The sequence below is a fragment of the Ictidomys tridecemlineatus genome, chromosome 1, assembly GCF_052094955.1.
Source record: "Ictidomys tridecemlineatus isolate mIctTri1 chromosome 1, mIctTri1.hap1, whole genome shotgun sequence".
Lineage (NCBI taxonomy): Eukaryota > Metazoa > Chordata > Mammalia > Rodentia > Sciuridae > Ictidomys > Ictidomys tridecemlineatus.
Window position 1 is genome coordinate 219,781,138 of NC_135477.1, and position 17,602 is coordinate 219,798,739.

The window sequence follows — 17,602 nt, forward strand, 5'->3', positions numbered from 1 at the left end:
ATCCTAATCAAATGGGTGGGTTAAGGGGATATTTGAGCTACCAGTTATTCAATTTCGTTGCAAGAAAAATTAACACCTTTCCCTCTTCCTCTTTCCCTGCCTGTGTTAACACTAATAAAATGTTCATCATTCTAAAACAATATTATAACACAAATTCTCATTATTAGTCCTATAAGAATAACTATCACAAACATCAAATGAAATTACAATTTTCACTATTTTCCTTAAAAAAGTTCTTTCTAGTTAATGGGTATTCGGAGGCTTCACTATATTATTTTCTTTACTGCTGAGGATGTTTGGAATTTTTCATTTAACTTTTTTTTTCCTTTTTGAAACCAGGAGTAAACTCAAGGGCACTGAAGCACTGAGCCACATCTCCAGAGATAGGGTCTCACTGAGTTGCTTAGGGCCTCACACTTTGCCAAAGCTGACTTTGAAATCGAGATCCTCCTGCCTCAGCCTCCCAATCAACAAGCATATGCCACAATGACCAGTGGATTTAACATTATAGTCCTACTATTTCAGAATACAAACAAGTTAGCAAAAAGAGGACATCAGCTATCAAATTATCACGACTGAGCAGCTGGGCATGATGGCAAATGCCTGTAGTCACAAGAGGCTGATACAGAAGGATGACCTTAGCCCAGGAGTTTCAGACCAGCCCTTGGCAACACAAGGAAAATCCATCTCAATAACAACAAAATTTACATTCCTCAATGATTTTTAATGACATTACCTCTTTCACTGAATTTGGTGATGGACTAAAATTCTTGGCAGTTGATTTAAAAGCATTAAAGTTGCCAACACCATATGAAGATTCATGAGAGAAAGAAGTCCCAACCTTATTTTCTTTAGTTTGGCTTTTCCACTGTGTAGGCTAAAGAAAAACACACAAACATTAATGGTTATCAAAAACAGGAAACGTACATGTATGAAGACATGAACTGGGTGTCAACCTACTTGGATATGAAAAATTGTGGTATATATGTGTAATAAGAATTGTAATGCAAAAAAAAAAAACAAAACAAAGTACATGTATAAAGACACGAATTGGCGTGAACATACTTCATATACAAAAATATGAAAAATTATGCTCTATGTGTAAAAAGAATTGTAATGCATTCCGCTGTGGTGTATTTAAAAAAATAAAATCAATTTTTAAAATTGCTTAAAAAAAAAAGTAACAGACTATAGAGGAAATAAACACAATAAAGATAACTACATTTGGCTTAAAAAATTTTTTTAATATTACTCCATCATCCCTACATGGTTTTCTATTCCTTTTTCTATAAATTCAAAATTTGATAGAGATATAAACATCTATTATCCAAAGTACATGTATGAAGACTAAAATTGGGTGTAAACATACTTATTTATATATAAATAGAGATATGGAAATTTGTGGTATATATGTGCAATAAGAATTGTAATGCAAAAGAAAAAACAAAGTATATGTATAAAAGCCTGAATTGGCATGAACATGCTCTATATACAAAGATATGAAAAACTGTATTCTATATGTGTAATAAGAATTGTAATGCATTCCGCTGATGTGTATTTTTAAAAAAAAAAATCAAATCAATATGGGGGGGGAGAGACACATCTAATTAATTCATTATTTTTTCAAAGTTTTATAAATCCAAAGGCAGGGGATTTTTCAACTCATGACGATTTCAAAAATGTAAAACTGAAAAACCAAGTAAACATATACATATACACATAAACTTATATATATACAATATATACATTTTAAGCAAATATATCACAAGTACCACAAGGACAACAAAACTCATAGGAATACACAGAGAGAGAATTAAAATTTGTAGTATGCAATGGCCAATTCTTTCCACCTAGAAGTCTGCTAGCACCCCATGAACAACCCACATCGTAATATCATGCTTCTAATATTTCCCCCCAAAATTAAACAACTCAAAAAAAAAAAAAAAACCACTCAAAATTTGCATGTGTAGCAATTTAGAACTTACTTTTGTAGGTGGAGCAGCAGGTTTAGGGACTAAGCCTTTATAAACACTCGGACCAGTTCCATTCTTAACTGGCTGTGACTGAAGATTTCCTACTACAGGGAATCCAGATAGCTGTAAGTCTTTTGTATTACCTTTCTTAATGACCAGCATCCTTGGAGCTCTAGATTTAGGATTCGGAGGATATTCTGTATAAATAAAGCACAAATAAGAGTTACACACAGTCTCAACTTTTAGATTAAAATAAATCCACCTAAGAATATTATATTTCAAAGTTTGATTACATTTTAAAAACAATACTAACAGCAGATGCTTCATGGGTAAAAGTTATTAAGCTAAATAAGTACAACTATATATCAGTATAAGAAATAAGCTAGAACATAATCTCACATAATATAGCAAGAACTGAGCAATGTCAATACAGATGAATTTAGTTACACATAAATGAAAAGCCAAGATGAAATTCTAACATTTTATTAACTTATTAAAAATGCAAATTTCATCCTAATGACTCTTAACATGTAGAATATGAAATACATTTGTATTTTCCCCTTATCCATTTTTAAAAGAACAAAATTTTCAATTCCTTTTTCATTCATTTCACTTATAAAATTATCAATAAGCAAGGAACAACACTCCCTCTATTTCTTTTGGGGGTTTCTTTTTTTTTCTCTTTCCTAGGTACCAGGGATTGAACTCATGAGAACTTGCTCACTGAGCCATATCCCCAGTCCTATTTTGTACTTTATTTAGAGACAGAGTCTCACTGAATTGCTTAGCACCTCGTTTTTGCTGAGGCTGACTCTGAACTTGCAATCCTCCTGTCTCAGCCTCCCAAGTCGCTGGGATTACAGGCGTAAGCCATCGCGCCCCAGCCAATACTCCCTCTCCTTCTAAATACTGAATTAAATTGTTTAAAATAAGTAATAAAAAGATCCTATTTTCCATAATAGTAATACATTCAAATACTACTAACCATCCAAATACATGCAAGATATCATATGAGTTTAAGAGAAACCAATAACTGTTTTCTGAAGATACTAAAAGGAATAACTGCTAACTGGAGGCTCTTTTCAAGATTTCACTTGTTTAAAAGTATGAAACACTATTCCTAGAGTTTAATCAATTTCTATGTGTAGTCAAACATGTGTTACATATCTACATGTTCACATTTATTGTATGTGAAGTATGTCTTTCTTTCCTCAAAAAATTCTGAAAGCACCGGTTTCATAGTTGAAAAATTCAGAAGAATCAACTTAAGAAATCTCAGAAAATCTAAATCTAAAAAATGGCTCCACATACTAAAGATATCCTATGAACCAGTGAGCTAGGTAGACATCTGTGGTACTCCCCTGCCCTAAAACTACACCAAACCTCCTACTGGATCACCTCATCGTAACTATATAAGAATACCTGGAGGAAATCTCAAGTTCATGTGAAGTTTCAAGCTCTCTAAAAAATAAACCTGGTATGGTACTTTGCCTATTGCCATTCTGAAGAGAATAAAGGCTTAGAACAAACTCAGAAAAGATTCATTTTTCCAAAAATTAGCACCTGCTGATCTGCTAAGGCAATCAGTCGAATTCTTGGTTACCTAAAAATGCCGATTAAAGAGCTTAAAAAAAAAAAATTCAAGCACACAATGACTCAGAAAAGTATTACTCTCAATGTACATAGCTTTTCTGAAGATATTATACAATGAAGTAAATGAAAAAAGAACAAAGGCCTCATAACAGAACAATGAACACTAAAACATACTAAATAATACAAATTTTCCAATGATCACTTATAGTAAATAGATGACCGCTTGGATAGAGTATTTTTAAAAGGTTCTTGGCTGGGCACAGTGGCACACAACTGCCATTTGGAAAATCAAGGCAAGAGGATCACAAGTTTAAGGCCCACCTGAACAACTTCGCAAGACCCTGACTCAAAATTTAAAACAATAAATGAAAGGAAGTGGAGGGGTGTTGGAGGGGGTGGGTGTCAGTGGTAAATCAACTCTAGGTTCAGGCCCAAGTACACCAAATACCACCAAATTAATTTCAAGAAACTTTTTAATTAACAATATGGAAAAAATCTTAGCTTATAAACTTAAAATCTAGACAAAACCCAAGAATCTGAACAACTGCTTAGAAAACAAGAAAAAGTAATATGTTTGCAAGGCCTCATCTCAGAGGAATCCAGATGTTGAAACACGGGGCTATTCTTTTTGTATGCCAAAATTATCTAAGTTTAAACATGACTGATGAAGATTTCTAGTTCAATGTGGCAAAGTACACAAATATATCTTTCTTCCCTTACAATGGGGAAGGAAGTCAAAACAGTATAAATAGGACTGGGATCATCATCAAGGGAATGATCTCATCAGCACACATTTCTGAAGGGACATATAAAGGGAAAACTTCAGCTTTAGAATCTGCACCATAAAATTTTAACAGATCAGAAGCAATCCATTCTCCCCTGCAGAATCTCAAAAAGATTGAGATTTGGACATGCCAAATATGGTAGGGAGGAGAAAAGAAACTTTCCAGATAAATAAAATCAAATAATGCACCAAGAGAAGATCCTATTCCAAGGAATGTGTTTTACACAGAAAGAAAAGGATCCCATGTGGAAGGTTAAAGATACAAGAAACAAAAAATATCATATATATGCAACCAATGATTAAAACCAGGGAGACAGAAGAAATGGAAGGTAAATAAGCAAGCAAATATAATCTTCAAGCCTCAAATCATTTCTGACTAGCAATTTCACCTTTCCTAAAATTGGATTCCTTGGAGCAAGAAATATTCTTACTGTTTCTTCATTGAGGTCCTCAGTGCAAGAATGATGGAATGCCCTATAAAGAAGAAAGGTGAAGCCTAAGAAATTACTCACAGAAGAGTAGGTGGCAAAGTAAGAGATGAAGAGAGGTACCTGAAGGAAGACAGTGATTGAGAGGTAAGAGAAGCAGAGACAAAACTATTGGGCTTATTAAGCATTCATATAAAAACATCATGGCTCAGGTTAATATGCTTTTTGGAAATGATTTATCCAAATTTCAATACTAGCTCCAACCTTACTAGCTGTACAACTTTGCATGTTACTTTATCTTTCAACTATAAATTGAACAGTTTTTTACAAGAGTTAGAGTTACTGCAAAATGTTTAACATTTAAATAATGACAAAAAACAAAGAAGCCGTATACTTCTTCAATATAGTTACAATTCAAAGTGTCTTTTCCCAAAAATTTTAGGTTAACACGAGAGTAAAGAAGAATGAGAAAAAGAGACTTGATAAAAATCAATCCATGTTGTAAATTAATTATTCTGAATAACCTAACACCTCATTTAAGATGAAGAAAGTGTTTTGCTTTTAATGTATTTTTCTTTTTTAGTTGTAGTTGAACACAATACCTTTATTTTATTTATTTATTGTTAGGTAGTGCTGAGGATCAAACCCAGGGTTATCACATATGCTAGGCAGGTGCTTTACTGCTGAGCCACAAAGCCAGCCCTAAGAAGAAATTGTTCTTAGAGGTAGTAACTGCCTAAAGGGATGAAAGAAATTTTCAATTTGCATCACTTATATCTATTATATGTTTTATTATTTTCTATCTATCCACAGGTTATCTCCACAAACTGCCTTGGAACAAACTTTTGAGGTGTTGAAGCTTTTTTATTTATATTAATACTGGGTATTAAACCTAAGGACTTTCTACCACTGAGCTACATACCGAGCCCTTTGTTTAAATTTTATTTTGAGAGGAGATCTAGTAAGTGCTCAAGGCCAGCCTTGAACTTGGTTTCTCCTGCCTCATCTCCCAAGCAGTTAAAATTACAGATGTGTGCCATTCAAACCCAGCAGGATTTAAGCTTTTAGATTCAAATATTATCCAATGTCTGTTTTTCTCAATTGGCAAACATAATGAAGAAAACTCAAAGTGCTTAGTCCTTTATTACTGAAAAGATATTAACACCTTTAAAAGAATTAGAAAATAAATGACCTTAGTGATTTCCTTCCATAAACTGCATGTTTATTATCTCAATCTCTTGTAAGCAGATATTCAGATAATTTTTTTAAGTTAAAAAAAATTGAAAATAAATGTGTCTTGGATTTTCAATCATTTTCCTCTAGCCTCAAAAATAACTGTACTCTGACAATAAATGACTTTAAGTATCATTTTGTATTGTATGCTCTCCCCATACCTATGAATAGAAGTATTAGTTTTATTCCTTAAATAGGACATCAATAGTAGAAGAAAAGCAATCCCATTATTGAGAAAACAAATTAGAATACTGCTACATATAATAAAACATATTATTATCTGGTCACAGATAATTCAAAGCTTACTTCTCAAACTTCTTTCTTTATATTATCTGCACAGCTACCTACTATATACACTAAGTTTCTGATTCAATCACTACATTAAGAACTTCCTTCTTTGGCTAATAATCCGGAAATTTCATTTTTGCCTCTTAATAATCCCAAGTAGAATCTCCCTCCAATTGCTGGACTTGAGCAAAATAATTAGCTGACATTTACTAAGCACCTGTGGCCTGAAAAGTTTTTTAAGTAGACAATTTAAAACTGCTTTTTCTCATTATTGTAATCATCCTCATCTCACAGAAATTAAATTATATGTCCAAATCCAAATAACCAATAAGTAAAAGATCTAATGTTAGGGCTTTCCCTACCTGATTCCAAACCCCTGTCCTTAGCCACTACATTACTGGTGAAAATGCAAACTAAGATAACACCATGCCAGATACTTAACAATGTTTACCATTCTCAACCAAAATTACTATAATGAATGGTCTGGATAATAGGCTTCTAAGCGTACACTACCAAGTGAAGTCAGGGTCACTACACTTTGAAGACAGTTACTCTCTAAACCCAAAAGGCAAGTTTAATCTGTAAACAAATGCACATAAACAGTGAAGGGTAATAATATTTGGATTAATTTTTCAAACCAATTTGAAGAAAACTTGGTCATAATACAATCTCCACCTATCAGATTCAGTGGATCTATACCAAGCAATTGAACTCCTAATGTGAATAAAAATTTTAGTATAGAAAAAGTATCTACTTAACAATTTTTATTAGCAGATGTGGGGGGGGGGGCAGTACTGGGGCTTGAACCCACAGACACTATTATCACAGAGCTGTATTCCCAGTCATTTTCATTTTGTTTTATTTTGAGAAAGGTTTTCACTCTGGCCTCAAACTTGCAATCTGCCTACTACAGCATCCAAAGTAGCTGGGACTATAAGCACATGCTAAAATACCTGGTCATAAAATTATTTTAAAAGGTATCTTAAAATCTTGATGCTTTGTCAATTTTGCTAGGATTTTTTTTTAATTAATGAATCTGTTTTGGTTCATAGTATTATGAAAGTTTTAATCAAAGGAATTTCACTAATTGTTGTCAATAGAAACCAATACAGTAATTTTTTCTTTAAATGAGGTTCAACAGTATTCATAAAAAACAGCCTTAAAAAAATATACCATGAAAATGTAAACATGATAAGCAAGTGACATTTCTGACTCTGATCAAATGAAATGTATGTGAATTAAGTTGTCTACTTGCACCTTTTTTTTCCCTTCTCAACCTTTGAACATGTGTTATATTACCCTTTTTCTTCTTCCAATGTTATAATTTTAACTGTTTTCATATGAGAAAGGCATTAAGGAAAATGGGATCATTTCAACAAAATGACCAGTCAGCACAATACCAAAGATTATGACCTTTCTTTAGCTCTATTTATCATACTTCCTAAAAACAATCTCACTGTTTTTCATCACTATCTACCTTTTTTAATGCAACTACCTCACTCTACATGAATGATTCTGTCTAGTATAATTGGAATTTAGATAAAAACAAACAATCCAGATAATATGTTTTGATTTAGAAAGCTAAACAAAAATAAATAATAACAAGGAACCTTTATACTTGTAAGTAGTATATCAAATAAAAGCAACATTCAGGAAAATTCATCAAATTATCAAGGAACACACATATGAACAGAAGCAAACTATTTTTATTACTAAATTAATTACTAGTGACTGAAATTTTTCATTATTATCTTAAGCAATAAATATTAAGACAGCTCTGCCAAAGATATGTTGCTGAATACTGGATCACTCTGACATAAAAATAGGGAATAGGGCTTATGAAAATTAACAAGTCAAGAGCTACTAATTGAATCTCAAACTGCATACATATAACTAAACACTCATCACTCTTTCTCTTTCTCACTCACCAAATAAAACACAATTATTCTTAAATTCTCAGGAAAACACTAAAGAATGTTGAGTTCCTGTTTTAATCTTTTTTTTAATAGCTTAGTATTTCAAAACTATTTAAAGGCATAACCATAAGGCTATGTGAATATTTTGGTCTAGATATATACACAATCATAGTCTATATGATGACATCCTCAAAATACAGCTTTCAAGCAGGTTGTTTTAATCTTAACTTATTAAAAACATGGAGATAGATTATTAATAATCATTATTCTTATGTACCAAACAGCTGTGGTCCTGGTTAAGACAAAACACTATGGAAGTCACAAGTATAAACTGCATGAAGGCATTTCCAATAACCAACTGAGTTCTAAATACAACTAAAATTAATGTGAACTTTATTTTAATGACTTACTTTCCCTCAAGGTGTTTTATTTTAAATTGTGACACTATGTTCAGGATCTATCAATTTTTGCTATATAAAGTCACAGTTTCAAGAATAAATCATTTTTTCTTTTTATACAGATTACATTTTCATTAGTAAATTTTTACTTACCTGGAAGGAGGTAGCACTAGAAAAGTTCTATTGAAGTCTTTCCTAAAATTCTCTCGTCTTCCTCAGGAACATAGCTATTCTAAATGTTGCAATGAGGAAAACAATACTTGGGAACCCAGGGGGAAAGTGAGAGAGGAATAGTGAAGTGCCATACAATGAAAGTTTCATTGTATTCTTATGGGAAGTACTGGGAATTTAACAATTAACCATGCCATAATTAACCGGTTTTCTTTTTTTCTTTTTATAAACGCAGACACATTTCTTAGTTTACCTAAACACAGAGTACACCTTCCATTTAAACATCTCTTCAACTAACACTCAAAAATTCTTAGATCAACACTGAAACAGTAGAACCAAAAAGTCTTTATATTAATACATTTTAGTCTCATTTTCAAAAGATGTCTTTGCCTTTAAATCATTTCTAAAATTAAATCAACCAAGGATCAGTACCAATAATATTGACAGGTAGTTTTATATGACAAATGTTCACTGAAATTCTTGACTTTTTAAATTTACTTTCAGTCTAATAAAATCCAAATTATTCCTAATTTCTTAGAAACTCTATTTAACACCTTCCAGGTGGTTCTATATTCTTATGCAATCATCTGTTCCCAGAAAAACTGAATAATAAGGAAACATACCTAAGAGAGGAGCTTGGGAGATTTTTTTGGTTGGGTATGTGTGTGTCTGGGCGTGTAGGCCTGGGGAGAGTGGTAGAAATACTAATTTGCAATACAGAAAAAACAATGCCATTCACATGGTTCTAACAAAAGTGTCTGACCACCCCCACCCCCCACCCTCAAAAAGCCCGTAAGTAAAAGAGGGAGATAAAAGAAAACAAAATAATTCCCCAGAGTTTCACCCCATAAATACAATTAAGAACAGCACAGGAAGTGGCAAAGTTTAAAATAATGCCTTTATTATTAGGAGGAGTATGCTATCATAAGCCACAATCCTTTTGTTTTATTAAGTTATTAATATTCAATAGAAAAAATACAAAGAACATGTGCACAAGTTTCAAAGTGGATACAACACTTTGGATTTGTTTCAAATGACTAAATTTACTTTTCAGATGTCAAATCTGATTTTTAAAAAATTTATTATAAAATATTCCATTATTTTAAACTTCACTTGAATTTTTTAAAAGCTGTCTAATTTGTACTATGAGTGCAGTTTTATCAAATTAAAAACTCAGCAGTTTTAAAGAAAGGGGAAATATTACAAGAAACTCTCATTAAACTTTGAAAATTCAAAAAGGCAAATAATTTCAAAGAGTCCAGTTCCATAGATAAATTTATAGAATTATTTTTAACACTATGTCTAATCCATTTTCATAGGTAAAGATTAATTTCATGACAAACTATAATCAATCACAAGTACTTATCTTTCCAGTTAACTAAGTTTTCAACTATGATAAACTAAAAATTTAAACTTTTTTTGTTGTTATTGTTTATAATTATTACACTGTGCTCAAAATTACATCAATTCAACAATTATTTCCAAAACCTCAATCAAACTAAGTATACTTACTGGTGCTAATGTGCAAATCAACTATTTCAAATCAAACTTTCCTTCTACCTCAAATTTCCTCTTTAAAAGTGTTACCTTTATGTAGCTTAGCATATCAAAAACAGGTATTTAAAAGAAAGTATTATTCTAACTTTTTTACTTAAAAAAATGAAAGAAAAGAAAGGGAAACCTAAAAGTATCAACATTTTGTACCCCTCAAAGATAGATCAAAAGGCACTTACCCCATACACCTGCAGCTAATGATTTATTCTGATTTGGTTCTCTCTCATATTCAGGATTTAAAGATGGCTAGAAGAAAATTGAAATTTTAAAAAAAAATCTTTTAAAGTAATCAAACATTTCCCATTTATAAACAGATTTCCTCATGAAAAACAATTTTATATTAACTCTTTAACTATTAATAATGACCAATTGCTGGTAAACCCTACTTTGAAATTGATGTTAACCATTAAAATCCTTGTCTATATTCACTGTTACTTAAAGGGGAAAAGTAGCATTATCCTTATCCATGGCTATGAAAGGAAGAAAACTGGGGAGAGAGAAGATGTTGGGAGTGTGGCTTGGTGGTAGTGGAGTATTTGCCTAGCATAAATGAAGGCCCTAAATTTGAAGCCCAAACACCACTAAATCACTCACATACCACCACCACCTGTAGTCCAGGAATTCAACACAGCAGCAAACAATACAACGTAGTCACTGCAATCTCAGATTTAATCACTACTCAACATAAAACTGAGGTCACATAAGAGAAAAATTAGACTACTTCCCAATTCTATTGGCATTTTATCACCGGATTGCTTTAGTGAATACAGTCATTCTCAAAAGGTGCAGATTTTTATTCAACAAGTGGTGCTCTAGATCAATAACAAGAAAAGAGATGAGCACTGTATGGGCACTCCAAAGCTAATCTATTTGTTTATTCATTTCATACAGTTGGACTGAACCCATGGGCACTTTATCCTGAGTTCCATCCCAGCTCTTTTTCTATTGTAAGGCAGGATTTCCCTAAATTGCTTAGAGCCTCGTTATATTGCTGAGGCTAGGCCTTGAACTTGCAATTCTCTTGCCTCAGATTTCGGAGCCACTAGAATGATAGGTGTGCAGCACTATGTCCAGCTCTGATGCTCATCTGGTTAGATAACTATAATCTTAAAACTTCCAGTATTGTATTCTTCATATTACCTAGCAACACAGCCTCTCGATAAAAGAAAATACTCAATACATATCAAATAAAATTAACCCAAATATAAACATTTTAATCACCCAAAGTAAAATAATTATTAGCACTGAACTGACATTACTGTAAAGCCTCAATAGTGTATGTGCATATCAGTATGATTCATTCCTTCATAGATATAAACTAAATACAGTTAATACTTTATTGGTGGATGGATGTGTGTATGTCTTAATTATACTATTAAATATATAATTAGAAATTAGACTGACTACATTACAAGTCTAGGATTATAATAACTGATAACCACCACCTTGGGGGTGGAGGTGGGGGATAATAACAACAACTATTCTATTAAATGTTTGTTATGTGCTATTCACTATTTTTGATTCACCTGAACCACTCATTTAACCCTCACAACACTAACAGAAAGCATTACTTCTCAGTTTGGCTATAAAAATTCAACTTTATGGTGATTATCAAGTGGAAAAAATATACTCAAATGGAAAGGCAGATCACTACTCTGCCCTAGATCCAGCCTACCTTGGATCTTTCCTTGGATCTTAAAGTCTAAACTACTTGGATCTTAAAGTCTAAACTACTTCCCATTTTTTAGTTGTTGATGGATTTATTTATTTATACGCAATGCTAAGAATCAAACCCAGAGCCTCACACATGCTAAGCAAGCGCCCTACCACTGAGCCACAACCCAGCCCAGGACAGCCCCATTTTTTAAACACTATTTTTAACTAGTCTTCCTTCTACCACTAAAATACACTCAAGATCTAACAACTGGAATAGTTTTTGTACAAATCTAAAATCCTTTGCACTACCTTATTTCTTTATTCCTTCCAGCCTTTATTTATTAATCATGGGGAGCAGGGGTGATGCTGGAATTTAAACCCAGAGCTAAGCACACTTCTATCAATGAGCTACCACCCTCAACCTTCTCCCACTTAACAAAGCTATTCTTTTCCCTATCAAGTTCCAGATTAAATGCCAATTTCCTGGAAAAGACTTTCTCAAATTCCCAAAGAGCCCACCTACTTATTTCCTGTCAAAATTCTCTCCAAAATATAAATTACTTTCTCTTTTTATGTTCTAAATGCTACCACTAGAATAGAAACTCAGAGCAGAAACTGCTTGTCTTATTCACATATATATTCTATGTACCAAGAACAGCAACTGTCTCACACAGTCACTCAAAATATATAATGAATAAGAATTAACAGCAAATATATGAAAAAGTGCAAACTGTCTCTACCTACAGTGGATAAGATTTAAATTATCAGGAATGAATCATAAGAATAACAAGCAGAAGTGCTCACTACATCATTTTTACTGTAACTCGAACAGCACACCGTTTAGATGAGCCACACTGTTAGATTTAAGAATAGGAAAAAAATATGAAAACTATGCTTTTTGTTAACTTACTTATTACTAGTAGAGTCAACATTCTTAATTGCACCTGGCCTAGAAAAACAATTTGTCTTCCATCCCTTCTTAAAAAAAGGGGGGGGAGGGGTGTTGAGGATGTGACTCGGTGGTAGAGCACTTGCCTAGCATGTGTGGGCACTGGGTTCAAACCTCAGCACCACATAAATAAATAAAATAAAGGTATTGTGTCCATCTACAGCTGAAAAATGTATTTAAAAAAAAAAAAACTTACTTTGAATTGGGAAGGAAATAGGTGCAAAACATGAAAGCACTATCCTTGGATTAGTTTAAGAGTTGTATTTAAATAATCAAGTGTTATTTAAAAGGCAAATTCTAGGCCTGGAAATGTAGTTCAATGGTAGATTGCTTGCCTAGTAACGGCAAGGTCCTAAGTCTGATCTCCAGCACTGCAAAAAATTTTTTTTAGATATTTGTTAAAAATAAATAGATAAACCGGGTGTGATGGCTCTTGCCTGTAATCCAATGATTCAGGAGGATCAGGAAAGAGCCTCAGCAATTTGGGGAGGCCCTGGACAACTTTGTGAGACCCTGTCTCAAAAAATAAAAAGGGCTCAGGGTGTGGCTCAGTGGTTAAGCAAGCGGCCCTGGGTTCAATGCTCAGTACCAAAAACAAAAAAGATAAAAATAAAGAAATAAAGTCAACAATCTAAATAAATGTATTGCAGAGCCAGTCATGGTAGTTCATTTTTTTTTGGGGGGGGTGCTGGTTATTAAAATTAAACATAATTTTACATTATACTAACAAAGAAGCCAGCTACTATTCTAAGGGAAACTGTTCAACTTTCTATAAGGAATAAAAGTTGACATGAATATACTAAATGTTTTCAAAACCACACTGAAGGAGAGGGCAAGAATTGGTTGGGAACAGAGGGGAATAGAGTGAACAAAAAAAATATTTGCAAAACGTATGGCTTACAAAATAACTGGACAAATGCTTATCAAGTGTGATCCTTACAGAAAATGACTTGTACTAATAAAACCTAAACATGTCTTGGTGCTACAAAGACACTTGCAGAAACATCCTTTGTATTAAAATAACAAGAAACTTACAAAATCCTCAGCCTCAAACTGTTTGCGTTCTCTTTTATCTTCTTTCCTTCCGGTTTCGTTGTCAGGTATATTGTTTTCATGTAGACCTTGGCTTTTTCCAGAATGGAAAATACTGCTACGAGAACGGGAATTTCCACCATGGTATCCTCCTCGATGATTTATGTTTTCAGTACCATTTCTGCCATGCGTACGCCATCCACTTTTTTCTTTCCTTCCAAAATTACCTTCATTGATAACAGTAAATTAATATAAATTCAAAGATAGTTATGCATAAAGATTAATAGCAATCAAAGCATCCTTTAAAAAGTATGGAAATTATCCATAAATCTTTTCTCAGTAAATTTTACCTCCATTAGAACGTCCAATACCAGAATCAAAGCCATCTGAAGAATTGTGTCTTCGACGATTCACATCATAACGATTTTCCGTCCATGAAAAATTTTCAGAATGCTTCTCAAAATTCAATGATGACTACAACAAATTATAAACATGTAGATAAATATGCTTATAAGGCCTAAATATAATTTTAGAAATTAGTAACACTCCAACTTATTTCCAAGAACTTCAAATGTTTAACTCAAAGTTTCCTACTATAACAGAGAAGAACTGTCAGCTGAAATTTCAATTTTAAGTTCCCTAGATTTATATGTAGGCTCTTTATACAAAATGAAAATGTAAAAAGAAAAGAGAATTTTGAAATTTTGAAACAAAATATGAAAAGGATAAAATGTGCAATAATTGTCCAAAAAATTAGCAACATAGATAACTCAATTAATTATAATGGTTGTTATTTAGTACCAATATTATCCCAATTAGCTACAAATCAGATAAAATCACAATTACAATTCCCAATAATTTATTAAAGTTTTACCTTCACAAATGAACCTGTAATCCCAGCAGCTCTCAAGATTAAAGCAGGAGGATCACAGGTTCAAAGCCATCCTCAGCAACTTAGCGAGCCCTAAGCAACTTAGAGAGACCCTGTCTCAAAATTTAAAAATAAAACAAAATAAAAAGGGCTGGAGATCTGGCTGAGCAGTTAAATGCCTCTGGATTCAATCCTCAGTACAGGTGAGGGTGAAAAAAAAAAAAGAATTCCCCAAAACAATTTTTTTTTTAAAAAAAGTCTGAAACAGCACTGTTTAGCAAAGAAAATAAAGAATATTTTCATATTCCTGGGGAAGGTCTTCTTAGGCAAGATCTAAAATGCAGAAACTATAATAAACATGACTCGAAAAACCTGATATAGTATACAACAAATAAAGCTTATGTACGTATTTTGAGAAAAAAATTTCCAACACAAAATTTTGAAACAAAATATACATGACCTGTATGAGTCAAACAAATCAGGACAACCAAAAAGAAAAAAAATGAATACAAAAAGCAATTCTCAAAGAAATGAAGGGAGGGAAAAATCAAATGAAAACCCTAGTTTCTTTAGTAATAAAGAAAACACAGATTGGAAACAAAGTGAAAAAAGAAAATGAAACTGGAACAAGATAGTATTTCCTGTCCATCAAACAGGCATAAATGAAAAAGACAAAATCTAATGATATAATCTGCTGCTGGTGTTAAGTATAAAGAGGTAAGGCTTGTCTAACGAAACCTTGAGGAATTACCCAGCTGCCCAAACACCTTAAGTGAAGTAGTCAAACCAGTGTCTTTTGAAATTTTCATAAAATTAGGAAGTAACTGATTGGCCAATTAAATTTACTTGAATGTCAATCAGGTAATGGCAAGGATGTTGGTGAAAAATAAAAAGAGCTTTCAAGCTGCCCTTCTCTTTCTTCTCCATTCTTTTCTTTTCTTATACCTACTTCTGAATTAACTCCATAAAATAATCTGGATTGAGTTCCTGAAGTTTTGAATTACAAAAGACTTATCTGTTAGTATCTTATTTACAGACAATGCTTGAAAACCATGTCCTACTCTAAACTGGAAAATCCTAATTTAGAAATATTTAGGTATAGAATCCAAACCATTATCTTACTGAATTATAAATGAACTACTTCTTTTTTCTTTCTTTCTGAGATAGGTTCTCATGAAATTGCCCAGGTTAGCCTCGTACTAACAATGCTTTAAGTCTTCAGCAAACTAGTGTGGAAAATCTACATGGCCACTATTCTACCAAATGTACAGTCTTCCAATACCATCATCATCTAATTTCAACTTAGTAGGTCACCAATATGGAAGAATATACATATTTATGTGGAAATATTACAAAGCTAAAAAGTTAACAGTAAAATTCCAGGTCCTAGACATTGCTGTTTCTCAGCCTTAGATACACTAGTAAGCAACCAGTGAATTTCAGCTATTATAAAAGCTAAGGTGATGTAAATAATAATACCTGTTTTGTGAGGAAGAATAATCATCATCAAAAGAGACCTCCAACTGCTAGAATCTTTCAGGCCCAACATGAGTAGTATAAACTTTCGCCTATACTTCCACAATCAAGATTATCCTCATCATTCTAACTCTTATCAAGCTCTAACCCAGGATCAACCATATAACTTATTTTCTTTATTCTATTTTCTCATTTACTGACCAGCTGGAATGGCATAAATTCTTTTATTTTTGTTGAATCATCTAGCATCCTAGTTACATCTCTTAAAGCTGTGGCCAAATGTTACTCTTTTTAACCCTTTCACCACAAACTAGATTAAATAAAAGAAGTCCTAATAGTACCTCTCAACAGTTTATTACTTTACACATTCTCCCAATTCAGTTTCATGTACTTTAATATCCATCACTGAAATCTGCTCTCAAGTACAAAATTTCAACTTCCCATCAGCTCCTTCTGCTCAGGTTGAAAACTCTGAAAGGATTGGGTACTTGTGTTCTCTCCCCATGCCAAATCGTGATCTCTGAATATATTAAGCTATTTTGTATTACCAAATGAGACAGATCCCTTCTATCCATAGAAAACATACTCTGACCATTAAATGGGAGAAAAAACAGGGAAGGAGATTGACTTATTCTGTCCACCAATAACAAAATTTTAAATGATGCTGAAGATGGAACAGTTTTATTAATTTCCTACTAGGACTGCACTCAATCCACCAGAAAAAATGATCCGATAATTCCACTTTGGTATTGTTTATGTGTTATGTGTGCTTAATGGGACTTAAAGTAGGAAAGCTGACATAAATTTAAAATTACACAGTAAAGACAACCATTGTTTAAGATGGGTTGTCTGCACTGAGAGGAAGTTTCATTGGTTACATCAAATATTTTAAACCAAATTATTACTCTCCAAATAATGGCTTTAGCTGTTATTTTATCCCAACAATACTGTCAACAGGAAGAAGCAAAGGTATACCTTACTTGTTTTCTAGGGAGGACAGCAGTGAAAAGCCATTTCTATTTTCACATCTTCTACTGCTGTCACCTTATTTCTCCCATTACATTTCCAGCAGTCTCTCATTTGCACTCAATATGCCACAACTGCAATTTGAAAAACGCATGCCTCCTTAACCAATCCATTTATGCAGCCTTTCTTGTCTTTTATGCTGAATTGTGAACTCTTTTTATTTATTTTTTTAGTACCAGGGATTGAATCCATATCCTCACACATTCAAGGCAAACACTTTACCACTGAGTTACATCCACAGCCCACCGTTTTTG

The 17,602-nt window shown here is 32.8% G+C and overlaps 1 protein-coding gene across 4 annotated transcripts in view; it reads right to left on the minus strand.

The window, feature by feature from the left end:
- The window catches only part of Gpbp1 (GC-rich promoter binding protein 1), a 66,624-nt gene that overhangs the window by 14,838 nt on the left and 34,184 nt on the right, over window positions 1-17,602 (minus strand). For 3 of the 4 annotated variants that reach the window (XM_040273761.2, XM_013356111.4, XM_005319608.5), the window contains exons 4-9: window positions 14,326-14,449; window positions 13,979-14,202; window positions 10,518-10,584; window positions 9,408-9,467; window positions 1,986-2,170; window positions 737-877 (exon numbers count right to left, since the gene is read on the minus strand). In XM_040273761.2, the coding sequence (XP_040129695.2) occupies window positions 737-877; window positions 1,986-2,170; window positions 9,408-9,467; window positions 10,518-10,584; window positions 13,979-14,202; window positions 14,326-14,449 (801 nt within the window). The remainder of the gene's footprint in view (window positions 1-736; window positions 878-1,985; window positions 2,171-9,407; window positions 9,468-10,517; window positions 10,585-13,978; window positions 14,203-14,325; window positions 14,450-17,602) is intronic. The other variant, XM_005319609.4, reaches the window with a different exon arrangement.